Here is a 16,331-nt window from a genome sequence, read left to right as displayed (position 1 = left end):
CTTCTTAGCATGTAGTGTGGGGGTGGAGATTTGCTTTGAATGTAGCAAATAGATTGGGTGACTATCAATCTAAAGAAAAACCAGGATATAATAATCCTTCCAGCTGATAAAGGAAACTCCACTATAGTAATGAACACAGCAGAATACAAAGAAAAAATGACAAATCTTCTAAAAAATCCGGCCTACAAACTCCTAAGCACAGATCCTACCACCTACCTAGAAAAAACCACCAAATCTAAAATCAAGGCCTCTCCCATCAGCGAAGAAATCCAGCAAAAAATCATCCCCAGAGAAAAATCTTCCATATGTCCAAAACTCTATGGCCTTCCAAAAATACACAAAGAAGGAATACCTCTCAGGCCAATAGTCAGTTCTATAGGCTCCCCTCTACAAAACCTTGCCAAATTTTTAGCCAAATACCTTCAACCATATACAGAAACTATTACCTCATATGTTCAAAATTCATCCCACTTTATACAAATAATTAAAAAACAAAACCTACAACCCGATGACCTACTTGTAAGTTTCGATGTCGTGTCCCTGTTCACACAAATACCTATTACAGAAGCCTTGACAGCTATCCAAGACAAACACAAACCCCCCAAATATATCCTAGACCTTACCAACCACTGCCTGACCAATACATACTTCATCTATAATGAACAAAGATATAAACAAATAGAGGGAGCCCCCATGGGATCACCTCTATCACCTGTCATAGCCAACCTCTATATGGAATATTTCGAAAATAATGCTTTAGAGCAAGCCAAATACAAACCCAAACTTTGGCTGAGATATGTTGATGATACCTTTGTAATTTGGCCACATGGTAAAGAAAAACTAGACAATTTCCTCACTCATCTCAACAGCCTACACCCCAAAATACAGTTTACTATGGAAACAGAAATCAATGATCAACTTCCCTTTCTAGATGTACTGGTCTATAAAAAACCCAATGGCAGCCTAGGACATACTATCTACCAAAAGAAAACCCATACCAACCGTTATCTAAATGCACACTCACACCACCACCCCGCACAAATCACCTCAGTGGCCAAAACTCTCATCACCAGAACCAAACGCTTAGCTGACCATGAGCACTTAAAAACTGAATTGAACAAACTCAAAGATGTACTAATTTCTAATGGATTCAAAGAGAAAACAATAACAAACCTAATCAATAAAGAGACACCCCCCCAAAAACAAGATCAAGAACAGGACAATGGCACCACCATCCTTCCTTACATCAAAGGCACCACGGATAAAATTAGTAAAATTCTACAAAAACATAACATCAAAACCTCATTTTGCACTAACCAAAAAATATCTAATATCCTAAGGAGCCCCAAAGATAAAATCCAATTAGAATACCAAGGTATCTATGAAATCCCTTGCAAAACATGTGCAGCCACATACATTGGACAAACTAACCGAAGAGTGAGCCAGCGCATGGCAGAACATATGAATGCAGTCAAGAAACAGGAGAAGACCTCCTCCCTTGTCCAGCACATTAAAAGAACAGGGCACGAAATTGACTTTGAAAAAACTAAATTACTCCACAAAACAGAGAATTTATATAAAAGAATCTCTCTAGAAGCTATTGAAATTGAAAAAAGATCTTTTTGTTTAAATAAACGGGATGATACCTCACGTCTGCCAGAGATTTGGAAACCAGCCTTAAACAAAATAAAAACTTCATTATAATCAATATGTCAATCCTTTAATTATTATGATTTTAGAATTTTATATTTGGAAATCAGACTTAAACAAAACACTTCATAATCTTCATACCATTCCTTCTATAACCATGATTACACCAACCAATCAGATCACGGTAGCATAGTCACCCAATCTATTTGCTACATTCAAAGCAAATCTCCACCCCCACACTACATGCTAAGAAGGAATGTCAGTTGCTAATATTCATTTGCAAAAACACAGAGATTGGAACTCCAGCCTGATGATGGTAAATGTGATTTTACCGAAACGTCGCATAGACATGCAAAACATTACACAGGGCAAAACCCGAACTCAGAACAATCTACATACATATACCCGTGAAAATTTACGAAAACAAATATATATATATATATATATATATATATATATATATATATATATATATATATATATACAGGTGTGTGTGTGTGTGTATGTGTATGTGTATATATATATATATGGCCAAAATAGATCTATACTATTTCCTGTATCTTAGGACGGATATAACTTGTTGCTTGTATCCTAAGATTTTTATTAATACAGTATTGATTGTTTCTTCATTGCTTATTTGACCCCTATGACAAACATTAAGTGTTGTACTTCATGATTCTTGACAAATGTATCTTTTTCTGTTATGTAAGCTGAGAGCATGTGCAGCAAGACAAATTCCTTGTGTGTCCAATCACACTTGGCCAATAAAATTCTTTTCTATTCTGTTCCATTCTATTCTATATATGTTTATCCCAGGCATGTTTAAATTCACTGACTGTGGATTTACCAATCACGTCTGCTGGAAGTTTGTTCCAAGCATCTACTATTCATATACTGTATATATATGAATGAATATATGCAGAGGTGGAATTCTTTGTCATGTGATCTGCTGGTTATCAATATGGCATTCGTTAGTTACTATGTATATCGTATTTTGAATAAGGTTTATTTCTATCGGCTGGTGGCATGGTCTGTTTATTTCGTATATGGGACTGGGGTTTTTTCATTGCGTCGTCCCGGAGCGGAGTGGCAAGCGGCCGCCGGGCGGTGCCCTTCGCTTGCCAAGGATCTCAGCCTTGGGGGGGGGAGCAAATGGCAAAGGAGGCGCTAATCCTCCAGGGCGGGAAGTGTGCCAGCTTTGGGCGTCTGCTTTTTGACCGTAGAAGCCTCCTCGGAACCGGTGGAGCGCCTTTTTTTTCTTTTGCCCTACATCCTTGGGAAGGTGCCAGGCGTTTCTGTGCCCAGGGCTGTAGGGCACAGCCTCCCTGGCCGCTGCCCCACACCCGGCAGACTTTGACCCTGGAGCTAAAGCCGCGCTCCAGGCATGCGCACGCTCCCCCCCCCCCGCCCCAATCCGGAAGGGAGAAAATGCCAGCCCGAGGCTGCACAGCTGTAAAAACAAAGAGCGAGCTAAACATTAGCCCGGTGAGAAAACAACAGCTGTGTCCTTTCAACACACACACACACAAAGCATACGCTGAACCAAGAAATGCTCCCTCCGCAACGGCAACGCCTGCTTTCTAAGGACAGATCGGAGGTGTGGGTCCCGTTAGTGGGGGAGACGGGGACTGCTTGCCTGCATCCCCCCTCCCCTCTATCCAGCCAGGGCGGGCAAAGGCACCGGGTTTAGCAGGCAAGCCGAAGGAAGGACGTTTTCCTGTCTGCCGGGCGTGGAGAAAGGTTTATGGGGCGCTTTGGATAATTATGATTTGATTTGATTTATTCGACTTCTATAGCGCCCAATCCCGGCGGTTTACAACAATAAAAAGAACAATACAATAAGAAGTCCTAAGCCTAAAACGTATCAGGAAAGACTAAATGAACTGGAGGACAGAAGGGAAAGGGGGGACTCGATCGAAGTATTTAAATAGGTTACAGGGTTAAATAAGGTTCAGGAGGGAAGTGTTTTTAATAGGAAAGTGAACCCAAGAACAAGGGGGCACAATCTCAGGTTAGTTGGGGGAAAGATCAGAAGCCACGTGAGGAAATATTATTTGACTGAAAGAGTCGTAGATGCTTGGAACAAACTTCCAGCAGACGTGGTTGGGAAATCCACAGTAACTGAATTTAAACATGCCTGGGATAAACATAGATCCATCCTAAAATGAAATACAGGAAATAGTATAAGGGCAGACTTAGAGGGACCAGGAGGTCTTTTTCTGTGTCAATCTTCTATCTTTCTAAGTCGAACCACGATAATAATTAAAACCTCATAACCTTAGCAACCCGTTAAAAAAAACCCAAATCAATCTAACAAGGCACATACCAAAGAAACATGAATTAGGGCCCGTCTGGTGTTAAGTTCACGGCCCCCAGGCCCGTCGACAAAGCCAGATTTTCACAGTTTGTGTGAACGAACCGCTGTAAGGTTCTTGGGCTTGAGGTTCCTGCGGGTTCGTCTTGGCCAGCCCCAGGGAGACCCAGGCTCGTCTCGGTACTCACCTTGCCAGCTCACCTTCCTTTCTCTGGGTTTGAACACCTGAATCCTGAAATTGGGGCAGATGTGCGGGGGCGTGGAAAGTGGGGCGCTTTGGATAGCCTTTATTATTGTGCCATTAGGTCAAAACTGGCTGGAGTTGGGCCAGTGTCCAGAAATGGGGTGGGTCCGAAAGGGCAGATCCATGGGAGGGCACTGTTTTTTTAAAAACAATAAATATTTTGATTGCTTTACATCATACATTTCTTTTCTATGTTGGACAGTGTGCTCTCTAGGTGTCCCCAGATGTTAACATACAAACATTGTCATATATAAACAAATGCAGTAACATATAAACAAATATGCGTTAACCTCCATCATATTATGACAATTATCTTCCATTATGGTATCGATTATATAACTCAAAGAAAAATTAACCCATCTGTTTTTCTTCCTCGTATACATCCTATTTCACCCAATTTTACTTGACAATCCATCTTTTTCCTTCTCTTCCCTGTTCACTTTACTGTTGGGGGGGGAGGGGGAGATGCTCTGCTTAATGCTCTGCTGAAATTTGACAGCCGGACTGCACCGCCCATCATCCTTGACTGCATCTGAAATGGGGGGAAAGGGGGGACTCTGATTCAGAAAGTGTTGTTTGGGTACACCAATGCCTTCTTGGCAGCCAAACAGCTCAGCCCATTTTGAGCACCCCAGAAAGAATAGAATAGAATTAGAATTCTTTATCGGCCAAGTGTGATAGGACACACAAGGAATTTGTCTTTGGTGCATAGGCTCTCAATGCACATAAAAGAAAAGATACATTTGTCAAGAATCATGCCGCACAACACTTCATGATTGCCATAGGGGTCAAATAAGCAATCAGGAAACAATCAATATTAATAAAAATCATAAGGATACAAGCAACAAGGTAGTTATAAGTGGGAGGAGATGGGTGACAGGAACGATGAGAAAAAACTAATAGTAATAGTAACGCAGCCTTAGTGAATAGTTTGACAGTGCTGAGAGAATTATTTGCTTAGCAGAGTGATGGCATTCAGGAAAACACTGTTCTTGTTGTCTTGGTGTGCAATGCTCTATAGCAGTGGTCCCCAAACTACGGCCCGCGGGCCACATGCGGCCCACTGAGGGCATTTATCCGGCCCGCCAGTGAGTGACAAGAGCACAGGGAAAAGAGAGAGAGAAAGAAAGAAAAGGGAAAGAGAGGGAGGGAAGGAGAAGTGGAGAGGAATGAAGGAGGGAAGGAAGGGAGGAAAGAAGGAGAAATGGAGGGAACAAGGAAGAAAGGAAGGAAGGAAGGAAGAATGAAATGAATGGAGGGACAGAGGAAGGAAGGACTGTTTTGGGGTGTGTGTGTAAATTTTTTTTAAATTTTTCTCTCAACATACATTCAAACAACACAGTGTACCATCTAATTTTCCATGAATAAAATGTGGTATTTTCTAAGTAACTAATACCAATCATCAAAAATGTTGCAAAAGTTTTTTTTTCTAATTTTGTCATCCAGTTACATTCATTTTCTTTTAATTAAATTTCCTCCTTAATGTTCCTTCAAAAGGTGCAACACCAATTATATTTCTAACTTATTAACCATTATGCCAAAGTGCTTCCTTCTTTCTTTATACATTTTTCATAAGCCAAGAAAACCTTGTATAGCCAATCAGATGTTAACAAAAGAAAATTAAAAACAAAACATAAACATATATGAATTTCAGACCTTCTCCCCCCTTTAAATAGTACGTTCCCATTTTGTTTTTTACTTTAAAACAAGGTATGTGCAGTGTGCATAGGGATTTGTTCATAGTTTTTTTTATAGTCCGGCCCTCCAACAGTCCGAGGGACAGTGAACTGGCCCCCTGTGTAAAAAGTTTGGGGACCCCTGCTCTATAGCGTCATTTTGAGGGTAGGAGTTGAAACAAATTATTAAAGGATCTCAGATGATGCCCCCCTCCCCAGAAGAGGAAGTGATCTGGGCTGAATGGAGGAGTTTAGCTGCATGCAAGGAGACAGGAGGGTCCCCACGCCAGGCTGCCAGGGAAGGCTTTAGGTCTGTTCCCAGAGTCCCCCTTAAGATCGGTGTGTGTGTGGGGGGAGGGGGAATCTCTTTCCCAAAGTGGCCGGACAGCCAAGGGTTTTCCCCGGGCCGCCGCCGTGCCCGTCACAGGATGGGAGGCGGCTTTGCACAACTTCCTTCCAGGAGAGGAAGGTAACAATGCCAAACGGTTTCAGGAAAAGGTTAGGAAATATCAGAAGTGAAAGGCAGAGCCGCTCAGTCTGGAAGGCATGAAAATGGTTCGGGTGGATTTCTGGGCGGCCCTGAGTGGCTCGCTTCCCTGCCGCTTTATCCTGGGATCCACCCAGACCTGCTGGGGGACGGGGTGCGGGGAGCTCCCCACCCCCACCCCTCGACAGGACTTGATTCAGCCTGTCGCCAAACCATTCATGTATCGAGTTGCAGTGTGAATACCACAACTTAAATAATTATTTATTGGCCAAGCTTGGTTGGACACACAAGGAATTTGTCTTTGTTGCATAGAAACATAGAAGATTGACGGCAGAAAAAGACCTCCTGGTCCATGTAGTCTGCCCTTCTACCTTCTACTGTGTTTTATCTTAGGATGGATCGATGTTTATCCCAGGCAAGTTTCAATTCAGTTCCTGAGGATTGACCAACTCCGTCTGCTGGAAATATGCACGTCTGAATATGCTCTGTGTACATAAAATGAAAGATCCATTTGTTAAGAATCATGGGACACAACGCTTAATGACAGTCCGGATACAAATAAATCTAATCGTATTAGAATTATGCGACCTGGGCGTTTGTGCCTCCCTTTTAACATAACTTTGCAAAGCACGGGATGAAAATAGAGCCCTTCTGTTTGATTGAACTGGATAGATCCAGTCTTACAGTCAAGCATTACGATTTGGTATACGCGCATACACGCACTCCAAACCAGCCCCACTCAAGGGTTGGATCGGGGCTGAGAAGCGCATCGCATTCCGGGCTGTTTCCACGGGGTTAAACAAACCCGGATAGCCGCTCCATCCTGCTGCCCCATATAGCCTCTTGGAGTGGGGTCCGGAGAGACTTCCGATTTCGGGGAAGGGGGTGTCCGGCGGTCCGTTCCCCCCCCCCCGCGCAGGACCAGGCAAGTGGGCGCGGCGTGACTATTTAAGCGCACCTGGGCAAGAGAAATCGTCTACTGTAAACTCCTCCTACCCCCCCCCCCCCCACCGGAGAAGTCCCGCCCCGCTGCCTGGGATTGGCCGGGCAAAACCAGGTGTGTCCAGTTGCCCGGCTGCGATTGGGCAGCGCCCGTGCCGCTCCGTTACTTCGGCGGCGTCCTCGCGAGGGGTGGCGAGCGCAGCTGCCGCCCCGCAGGCTGACCCGGGGCGGCGGAGGAAGGAGCCCTTTCTGCGGAGACGGCGGCCATGGTGAGCCGGAAAAAGGGCGAGGTCGCGGGGCCTGATTGCACGGGACGCTTCCCCCCCCCTCCCCAGCCCTCCTCCTGATCCCTCTTCACGCGGCTAGTCCTCAGCGAGTTTGGCGCGAGAATGCGAGTCCGTCTGCTTTTCTCCATCCGGCGGTGGCAGGATCCTACCCGGGGCTCCTTCCCGCCCTCCTTCGCCCAACATGGTGCGTTCTGAGGCGGCTGAGGGACCGCGTAGAGCCAGGGCGGAGCCGCACATGCCCGCCGTCCCTTCGGCTCTCGGGGCCCCTGAGGCGCTGGCCGGGCTTCTGGCCTCGCGGTTTGCCGGCGTGGGCGGGCGGGCTGAGGAGTTTCGGCGCATGGCCCCAGCTTCACTTCCAGGCCGGGGCAGCTGACGCGCTTATTTAGTCCGCTCGGGCTGGAGACGGTGCCCGCCGCTCGCTTCAGTCCCAACTTCTTGGCCGACGCTCTGCCGACCGATCCTTGACCCGGAGCCTGTCGCCGGTGGCTCAGAGAAGCCGGTCCTTCTCCGAGCGGGCAAGTGGAGCTCGTATTCGGAGCGCTGCTTCTCTTCTCAACAGAACTCGGGTCTTTCTTCCTACACGGAATCTTCGAGGCTGGATCCCCTTAGGGGAGCTCCCTCCTCTCGGCTCTTCACCTCAGCTCTGGTCAGAGGTATAGGCAAGGTTTCCCTCCAAAAACTCTCGCTGGCCCCTGGTTGGAGGCGCCGCCGGGCCCCCTCATTGGCCCTTCATCGGCAGCCCAATGTTTAACGGGGTTGTATCGGGGCGAAAGGAGGCGACGAACCCCGCCCCCTGCACAGCCGCCTCCATCTTCCAGTGTCATCTGAGGGAACGGAATAAAAGCCCCCCTTCCCTCTCTCTGGAGCACGGGTCTCCAACCTTGGCAACTTTATTTTTTTTAGGTTTATTTATTGGTTTTTACACAAATACAAAAGACTAAAACAAATACTGTATTGTTCACTTTTGTCATTTACAGATCATAAGCCATTCTATTACATTCCTTATTAACATATCTGTATATAATATATATTATTCAAAGATATAGAACAAGTGTGGTAAGCAAAATAGATTAGTAGTAGTTAATTACACTTATAAGTGTATAGATAGATCAGAGTAGCCTTGAAAAATAGATAAAGAAATTAATATGCCGAAAGCTATTACTGCTTATCCATTTGTGTTTACGTTCTCTTACTCGTTACCTGAATTATGTGTATGTACTTATTTAATCAATGCAACTACATTGTGTCATATTACCCTTTTTCTTTCCTCCATCCATTTATACCAATTTTTGCTGGCTGAGGAATTCTGGAAGTTGAAGTCCACAAGTCTTCAGGTTGCCAAGGTTGGAGACCTTTGTTCTGGGGGGTCACCAGCAACCTCGTCTGGCTTTGTGGGTGCAGAGAGAGGTGGAGGGGGGGACAGCTGAGGACAAAGTTTGAGGCGTCTGCGAGCTGGGGCAGCTCCTCCAGAGCCACCTGTGCCCCACCAACCGCTCTTTGTCTCGTCTCCAACCTCTTGCCAGAGCTCCCTTCCAAAGAGGCTGCTATGGTTTTCAGCTCCAAGGCCTTGCAAGCGAGACCCACCATCCTGGAGCGCCTGGCCAGAGCGGACTTCTTGAGAGAGCGGGGGTGACCGGAGGCACCCACTCCCTTGTTCCTCCCTCTTCTCTTAAGAGGCGGCAGGCAGCTTCTGTGACCTTTGTCCCCCCCCCCCGCCCCTGCTCTGTCCACAGGGAAGAATAGCAATAGCTCTTAAACTTATATACCGCTTCATAGTGCTTTTACAGCCCTCTCTAAGTTGTTTACAGAATCAGCACATTTGCCCCTGACAATCTGGGTCCTCATTTGACCCATCTCAGAAGGATGGAAGGCTGAGTCAACCTTGAGCCGGTGGTGAGATTTGAACTGCTGAACTCTTATCTAGCGGTTAGCAGAAGGAGCCTGCAGTGCTGCACTCTAAACACTGCGCCAGCGTGGCTCTAAGAAGGGGTGTCCTGGCCTCCCTTTCCCCTGAGGCCTTTAGATGAGTTGTGTGGGAAAAGCTAGAATTTTTTCCTCTCGATTGCTGATGCAGCCGTCTCTCCATCTCCTCCTCTTCCCCTGGTGCCAGGAAAGGTTGGGGGGTGGAGGGTGGGATGGAGACCGGGAAGGCAATAAAACAGCAGCTGCTCAGCAGCAGCTTTCCAGCCTCCCTTCTGCTGGGAGAGGCAGGCCCAGGGTGGCTTGGCCTCTTCCGGCCCCAAAAGCCTTTACTTTGAAGAACTTGACGGAGTAAGGCCGCCCAGTCTTAGAGCAGGCAGAGCTACTTAGAAAGAGGTGGGTAAAGCTTCTTTTTGGGCCTTTGAGCAATGGTGAATCGGGCCTTTTAAAATATATATATATATATTTATTAAGTTCCTACATATAAAAAACAATGTAAACAAACAAAACATACAAAGAAAAAAAGAAAGAAAAATGAAAGAAGGTAGACAGACAAATCAACTTACACTCACAGACAAATATATACTCATTTGTTATATAAAAGACATATTTTGTCAAACATATTGTTGACTATCACTATCAAGTGACCTAGTATTAACTATTTGTATCTAATGTGTGGAATTGTGTGTTTGTTTTCTTTAGTTCTGTATATTGTGTTCATTTTGGGTATATCTGAGGAAGGTATGAATTCGTTTTTAGGGGTTTTATGTTACATCGATTTATGGTGCAGTGTTTCTATATTATTTATTTATTTATTATTTATTTATTTATTTATTAGACTTGTATGCTTCTCTTTTCAAAGCAACTCCTTTTTTGCTGCTTCAGGGCAGGAAGTGCTCTCTACAATTTAAACTGCTGCCCTCAGCACTTCTGAACCTTGGACGGTCAGTGGTTAGAGTACTGCAAGCTACTTCTGCTGATCACTAGCTGCCAGCCATTTGGCAGATCGAATCTCAGCAGGCTCAAGGTTGACTCAGCCCTCCGTCCTTCCGAGGTCGGTAAAATGAAGACCCAGATTGTTGCGGGCAAGAGGCTGACTCTCTGTAAAAACACTTAGAAAGGGCTGTAAGGCACTGTGAAGCGGCATATAAGTCTAAATGCAATTGCTATTGCTAAAAGGGAGGGAGGGAAGGAGGGAGGGAGGGAGGGAAGGAAGGAGACAAATAGAGGGAGGGAAGGACAAAATGGAGGAAGGAAGGAATAAATTGAGAAAAATAGAGAGGGAAAGAGGGATAAAATGAAGGGATTGAAAGATAAATGGAGAGAGTAGAGAGGGAGGGGAGGACAAAATGGAGGAAGGAAGGAAGGAATAAATGGAGACAAGTAGAGAGGGAGGAAAGGATACCTGCAGCAGTTGGGCTGCCAGCAGTTGGGCAGATCGAATCTCAGCAGGCTCAAGGTTGACTCAGCCTTCCTTCCTTCCGAGGTGGGTAAAATGACCAAAATTGTTGGGGGCGGTGTGCTTACTCTGAAAACTGCTTAGAGAAGTCTGTAAAAGCACTATGAAGTGGTATATAAGTCTAAGTGCTACTGCTATTGCTACTCTGTCCGCCTGGCCCCTATGTCTCTTCTCCTTCTCCTTTTGCTGGGTTGTATTCGGGGCTTGTGAGGTTGTCCAGCTGGTGCTCTGGCCCTTTTCCAACCGGACATCTGCTGGTCCTTGCATTGCTGAGGCCATGGGTCACTCCTGGGAGGGCCAGCGATGATGCCTGCTGTGGCCGAGCGGCTTGTGCTGCTTTTTTTTGGCTTTGCCAGGTTGCCAAGAGCGTTTCCTTTGGCTCTGCCTCTCCCGCTCAGCCCCAGGAAGGGGAACCGGTCCAGATGGAAGGCAGCCCTGCTGGCGGCCGCAGTGGGAACTGCGCAGCCTGTTCTCTTCCAGGCCCCAGTGAGAAATCCAAACAGGAAGGGATTCAGGAACAGAAACCGCCTCTGGGCTCCTTCGTTGCCCAGTTTCCCTCGTGTCGCTTGTTCTCGGAGTATGACACTTGGGGCTGCTAAAAAGAGATCAGGTGGATTTCTGGCTCATCGTCCTAGACATGTGGAAGGATGCAAGCAACAGTCCCTTTAAGCAGGACCCCTACAAGCGACCTCCTCATCTAGGGGGAGCCAAGGCCCTAGCTTTGGCCAGGTAGGAAGCAGGATGGTCTTTTGGTCCATTTACCATTTTGCAGGGTGGAGGAGGGTTAAGGGTTAAAGAGAGGTGAGATGCTGAACAGATTCCTGTTGGTATCCCAAATGTGCTGGACTTTCTGGTTTTTCCTTTGAAGGCGTTTCACTTCTTGTCCAAGAAGTTTCTTCCGCTCTGAGTGGATGGTGGGGAAAAGGAAGGATTGACACCCCTTGCAGACAGCTGGTCATTTGCATCCTTTTATAGAGTCCTTGAGGCCACTTGGGAGGTTTGTCTGTGTCCCCACCTGAGTAGTGCAAAGGGTTCTTGTAGTTGCAATTTTTCCCAGTAGGGAACGGAAGGATGTATATCCCTTTGCAGACAGAATTTATATTCCTTGCTGACAGAAATCTGGTGAGCATTTTCTTGGGTATTGAAAGAAAGCCGCCTGTGGCTGCTTTCCATTTTGTGTGTGTGTGTGTGTGTATGTGCTCACACACATATGTGCTCTGAACCCAAGTCTGCACTTCTCAATTAGGTGCTTTTTCAGGAAGCAACTGGACTGTTCTTGTTTTTCTTTCCTTTGAAGATGTTTCTCTTCTCCTCCGAGCAGCTTCTTCAGCTCTTGACTGGATAGGTGGGGAATGGAGTTCTGGTGGACCAGACGAGAGGGGGCAGATTGCCCGGGAATGTCCCGGTTGGCATGGAATGTTTCTTGGCAAGAAATGGGGCCAGTCTCCTGTGAGCTGGGAAGATCTTCTAACTCAGGGGTAGGCAAAGTTGGCTCTTCTACGACTTGTGGACTTCAACTCCCGGAATTCCTGAGCCACTCATGCTACCTTAGGAATTGTGGGAATTGAAGTCCAAATGTCAACTTTGCCTACCCTTGTTCTAACTGAATTTCTGGATGGTGCTGAGGGATTGCGATAGAGAGGGAAAGGGTGGGAATTTGCAGGCAATGCTCGAGACATGTCTAAATCAAGTGGCTGAGGCTTCTGGACAGCGGAGTCCTAACTGGCTTGGCTTTTAGGCTCCCCGAGAACGGAGTCTTCCCCCAAACCCCACTCCCAAGCTTGGCACCAAAGCCGCTTTCTTTTAAAAGAGAAAGCGAATGGTTTGTCCTCCCTGGAGAAACTTTGGGCTGAGTTTTTGTAAGCATAATATCAACCTTTATGTCATTATCAGCAGGAGATCTTAGTTATGCTTGAAAATGTAAGTGGAAGGGCACTTATGGAAAAAGGAACCCCTGCAGGCTGACAGAGGAGATCCTCTGCCTTCTAGAAGGTGTGCGTTTCTGTGTGTTGTGTTTGTGTGTGTGTGTGTGTGTCTTGTGTGTGTGGTTGGCCCCAGTTTTTGTGAGGCTCCGTGGGAGGAGGAGTGAACCCTCTTTGAGGCTGCTGGTTGTGCACCAAAGTTTTTGGAGAGGTCCCAATTGGGCAAACCTGTTGCCAGTGTATCAGGGTTCCACGTAACATCCAAATTTATATCAGAATCCAAGTCAAGGTATTCCTCAAAATTCCAGTTTATTTCCAGAGCCATCCTGGCACCTCCACCGGGGAGCCCTGGATCTGGGCTTCCCACCTAGTTGAAAATTCACATGCTTTGCCCTCCACCCACAAACTTGTCACGTTGCCCACTCAGGTCGTGCCGGCGTGGCAACTCCTCCTTCTGCTTCCGCCCAGGTGGTGGACATATGATGGCCTTGAACTTCTCAAAAGAATGGTTTGCGGCTGCATCTGCTCCCTCATGAAAACCACCCCTCCCGAGTTCCCATAAACATCAGGCCTTCTGCGGAGAGTGTGGCAAGGCGTTGATTTATCACCGGCTTGACAGGGTGTTGGCTTTGTGCTACTTCTGAACTAGACTGGGGTGGGAGGGTGGGAAGAGTTGAAGTGTTTCGTTTCTCGCTGTGATTTTGTGTCTCGCTTGTGCATTGCTCATTTTCTAGAAGACAGGCAGGAATACTGAGGGCTGCTTCCTCTAGCTCAGTGTTTCCCAACCTTGGCAACTTGAAGATATTTGGACTTCAACTCCCAGAAGGCTGGGGAATTCTGGGAGTTTAAGTCCAGATATCTTCAAGTTGCCAAGGTTAGGAAACACTGCTCTAACTAGCCTCCCCTTGGCCCAGGCCTCCTTTGTGAGCAGCTGGTGGTTTTGGCGAGGGAGAACTATGTTATGGGGGGGGGGGGGAAGAGAGGCTGCCACCCACACATTGCTTGCTTGTGGCTTGGGGTCAGAAGCTTCCTTCCCCTTGGTTGGGGGTGGTGGTGGGGGGAATGTGTTTCTCTTTCATTTTAATCTCTTTTAACAATACTCTGCTCCAGCCAGTAGCTACCAATGATAGATGGATGAATGTTTGTTTTTAATACTGGGGTTTTAAATTTTGTATTTTGCTTTTATTCCTGTACGCCCTCCCTGAGTCCGGGGTGGGTGGGGGGCAAAGCCTATAAATTGAAGAAAATTAAATTAAACCGGAGAAATTTAGAAGGAGCAGTTGAGCCAGTTGTCTAGCAGTTGTGTGTGTGTGTGGGGGGGGGGGGAGAACATAGTGGGAAAACGTGGCCCAAATAGTCAGCTGAGCTGAAAGGGGGCTTTGGCCCCCCAGACAGTGCTGAGAAGCGAATGGTCCTTTTTGCCTTCTACGTCATTCTTTGTCAAGTAGACCAGTTGTCCACTTGACTGATTTTTGCAGCCTTATTTGAAAAGAAACCCTCACAAAAACAACATATATGATAGGAAAAAATGTGCTCTTTCTAATGAAATAAAAATGAAAATGATTGACAATAAGAAAACAGAGAGCTCTGTTTCATCACCTTCAATCATCTTCATTAGAAAGAGGAAGGTTTTTTTTCTACCGCTCTCTGTTTTCTCACCTTCAATCATCTTCCTTTTTATCTCATTAGAAAGAGGACTTTTTCCCCTAACATATTTTTACGATGGTTTCTTTTCAAATAAGGCTTCAATTTCACCTGGTCCACTTGACAAACAATGACCCTTCTCACTCCCCCACTTTTGCCTCATTTGCTCTGCTCCTCCAGGCTTGGCTGGCTGGCCCGGCCTTCCCTGCGTGGGACGGTCCTTAAGCTCCACCAGGCTGCCCTGTGACTCGCTCTCCCTTTAGAGGCTCCCGTTCTCAGATGGGGTGGGCGGTGCGGGTTACATAAATCCCAGCACGTGTGTCCCACCAGTTTTTAGCCAAAGGAGAAGAAGACGGCTTCGAAGGGGGGGGACACGTCTCAGCGGCTTGGCAGAGGGGGGGGGACATCCCAGCTTCGGCAGCTTTTTGCGGTGAGCCTCTCTGGGGTGGGCTGGGATAACTCTGCAGCTCCAGAAGCTGGAAGGAGAATTGGGGGTGGGGTGGGGGGAGAGAGAAGGAGGCACAGATTTTCCCTGGTGGCCCAATTGCCGTTTATTCCAAGGGAATTTATTTACATTTCTTTCTCTGTCTGTCTCTGTCTCTGTAGGGTATAATTGGTACAGGGGGTCCTGCTTGAGCTTGGGGTTGGACTAGATGACCTACAAGGTCCCTTCCAACTCTGTTATACTGTATTTTGTGTGTGTGTGTGTGTGATGGGAAGGCCAGTTGCTCCATGGTGGGGCCCTTCCTTGACACTGTTTGGACTGCGGGTCAGATGATCTTCTGGCTCGGACAACATTCTTTGCTTGTTTACCCTGTAAGAGGATCCAGGGGCTGGGCTGGCAGGGGAACGAGCAAAGAGTGTGTGCTTGTCTGTCTGAATAAGGTCAGGGGGCAAAGAGGCATCTCCTCCTCCTCCCCCCTCTTCCTCTCCTTCTCCCCTTCTCCTCCTCCTCCTCTTTCTCCTCCCCCTCCTCTTCCCCTTCTTCTCTTCCTCCCCTTCTCCTCCTCCTCTTCCTCCCCTTCTCCTCCTCTCCCACTTCCCCTTCCTCCTCTTCCTCTTCTCCTCCTCTTCCTCCTTCTCTTCCTCCTGTTCCTCTTCTTCTTCTCCTCCTGTTCCTCCTGTTCCTCATCTCCCTCTCCCTCCTCTTCTTCCCCTTCTCCTCTTCCTCCTGTTCCTCTTCTCCTCCCCTTCCTCCTTCTCTTCCTCCTGTTCCTCTTCTCCTCCTCCTCTCCCTCTCCCTCCTCTTCTTCTTCTCCTCCTCTTCCTCCCCTCCCCCTCCTCCTCCTGTTCTCTTTCTCCTCCTCCAGCACAAAGCACCCCCTCCCCTTGAATTGAAGGAATACTTGCTTGCCCCCCCCCACCCCTTGGAGGTTTGGCCTGGCATCCAGCCAGGAGGTGAGTATCTCCCTTGGGCAAAGCAAAAGTACCCTCCAGACCCTCTTCGCTTCCTTCCTCTTCCAAAAGAAGGTGGCATTCCATGGGGATGCCACTCTTTCCGCCTTGATTCTGTCAGAGCGAATTTGACAGTTGGCTACCCCCTCCCCCCAGCTTAGTTTTTTTCCACCACAGCAACTTCGCAGGTAGAGAAATTGTGGTGGGTGGGAGGGGAAAAAAGGCTTGAGCCCCCCTTGTCTTTTGCAAGAAGAATTAATTAATAAAATTAATTAACTAATAGACATTAATAGAATTCTTTATTGGCCAAGTGTTATTGGACACACATGGAATTTGTCCTTGGTGCATATGCTCTCGGTGTACATAAGAGAAAATAGATTTGTCAAGAATC

At 47.1% G+C, this 16,331-nt stretch overlaps 1 protein-coding gene across 4 annotated transcripts in view; it reads left to right on the top strand.

Annotated features, from left to right (window-relative positions):
* The first annotated feature begins 7,478 nt into the window (after nucleotides 1-7,478).
* Nucleotides 7,479-16,331, top strand: part of ECE1 (endothelin converting enzyme 1) — a 33,051-nt gene continuing 24,198 nt past the window's right edge. The window contains exon 1 of one of the 4 annotated variants that reach the window (XM_070759381.1): nucleotides 7,479-7,582. In XM_070759381.1, the coding sequence (XP_070615482.1) occupies nucleotides 7,580-7,582 (3 nt within the window). In that variant the 5' untranslated portion in view covers nucleotides 7,479-7,579. Of the gene's footprint in view, nucleotides 7,583-7,764; nucleotides 7,785-14,831; nucleotides 14,976-16,331 lie in introns of those variants that run through there. The other 3 variants (XM_070759384.1, XM_070759382.1, XM_070759383.1) reach the window with 3 other exon arrangements.

Source organism: Erythrolamprus reginae, chromosome 8, assembly GCF_031021105.1.
Source record: "Erythrolamprus reginae isolate rEryReg1 chromosome 8, rEryReg1.hap1, whole genome shotgun sequence".
In the NCBI taxonomy this organism is placed as follows: Eukaryota; Metazoa; Chordata; class Lepidosauria; order Squamata; family Dipsadidae; genus Erythrolamprus; species Erythrolamprus reginae.
The sequence above is the reverse complement of the archived record's forward strand: the minus strand, read 5'-3'. Positions and strand labels throughout refer to the sequence as shown.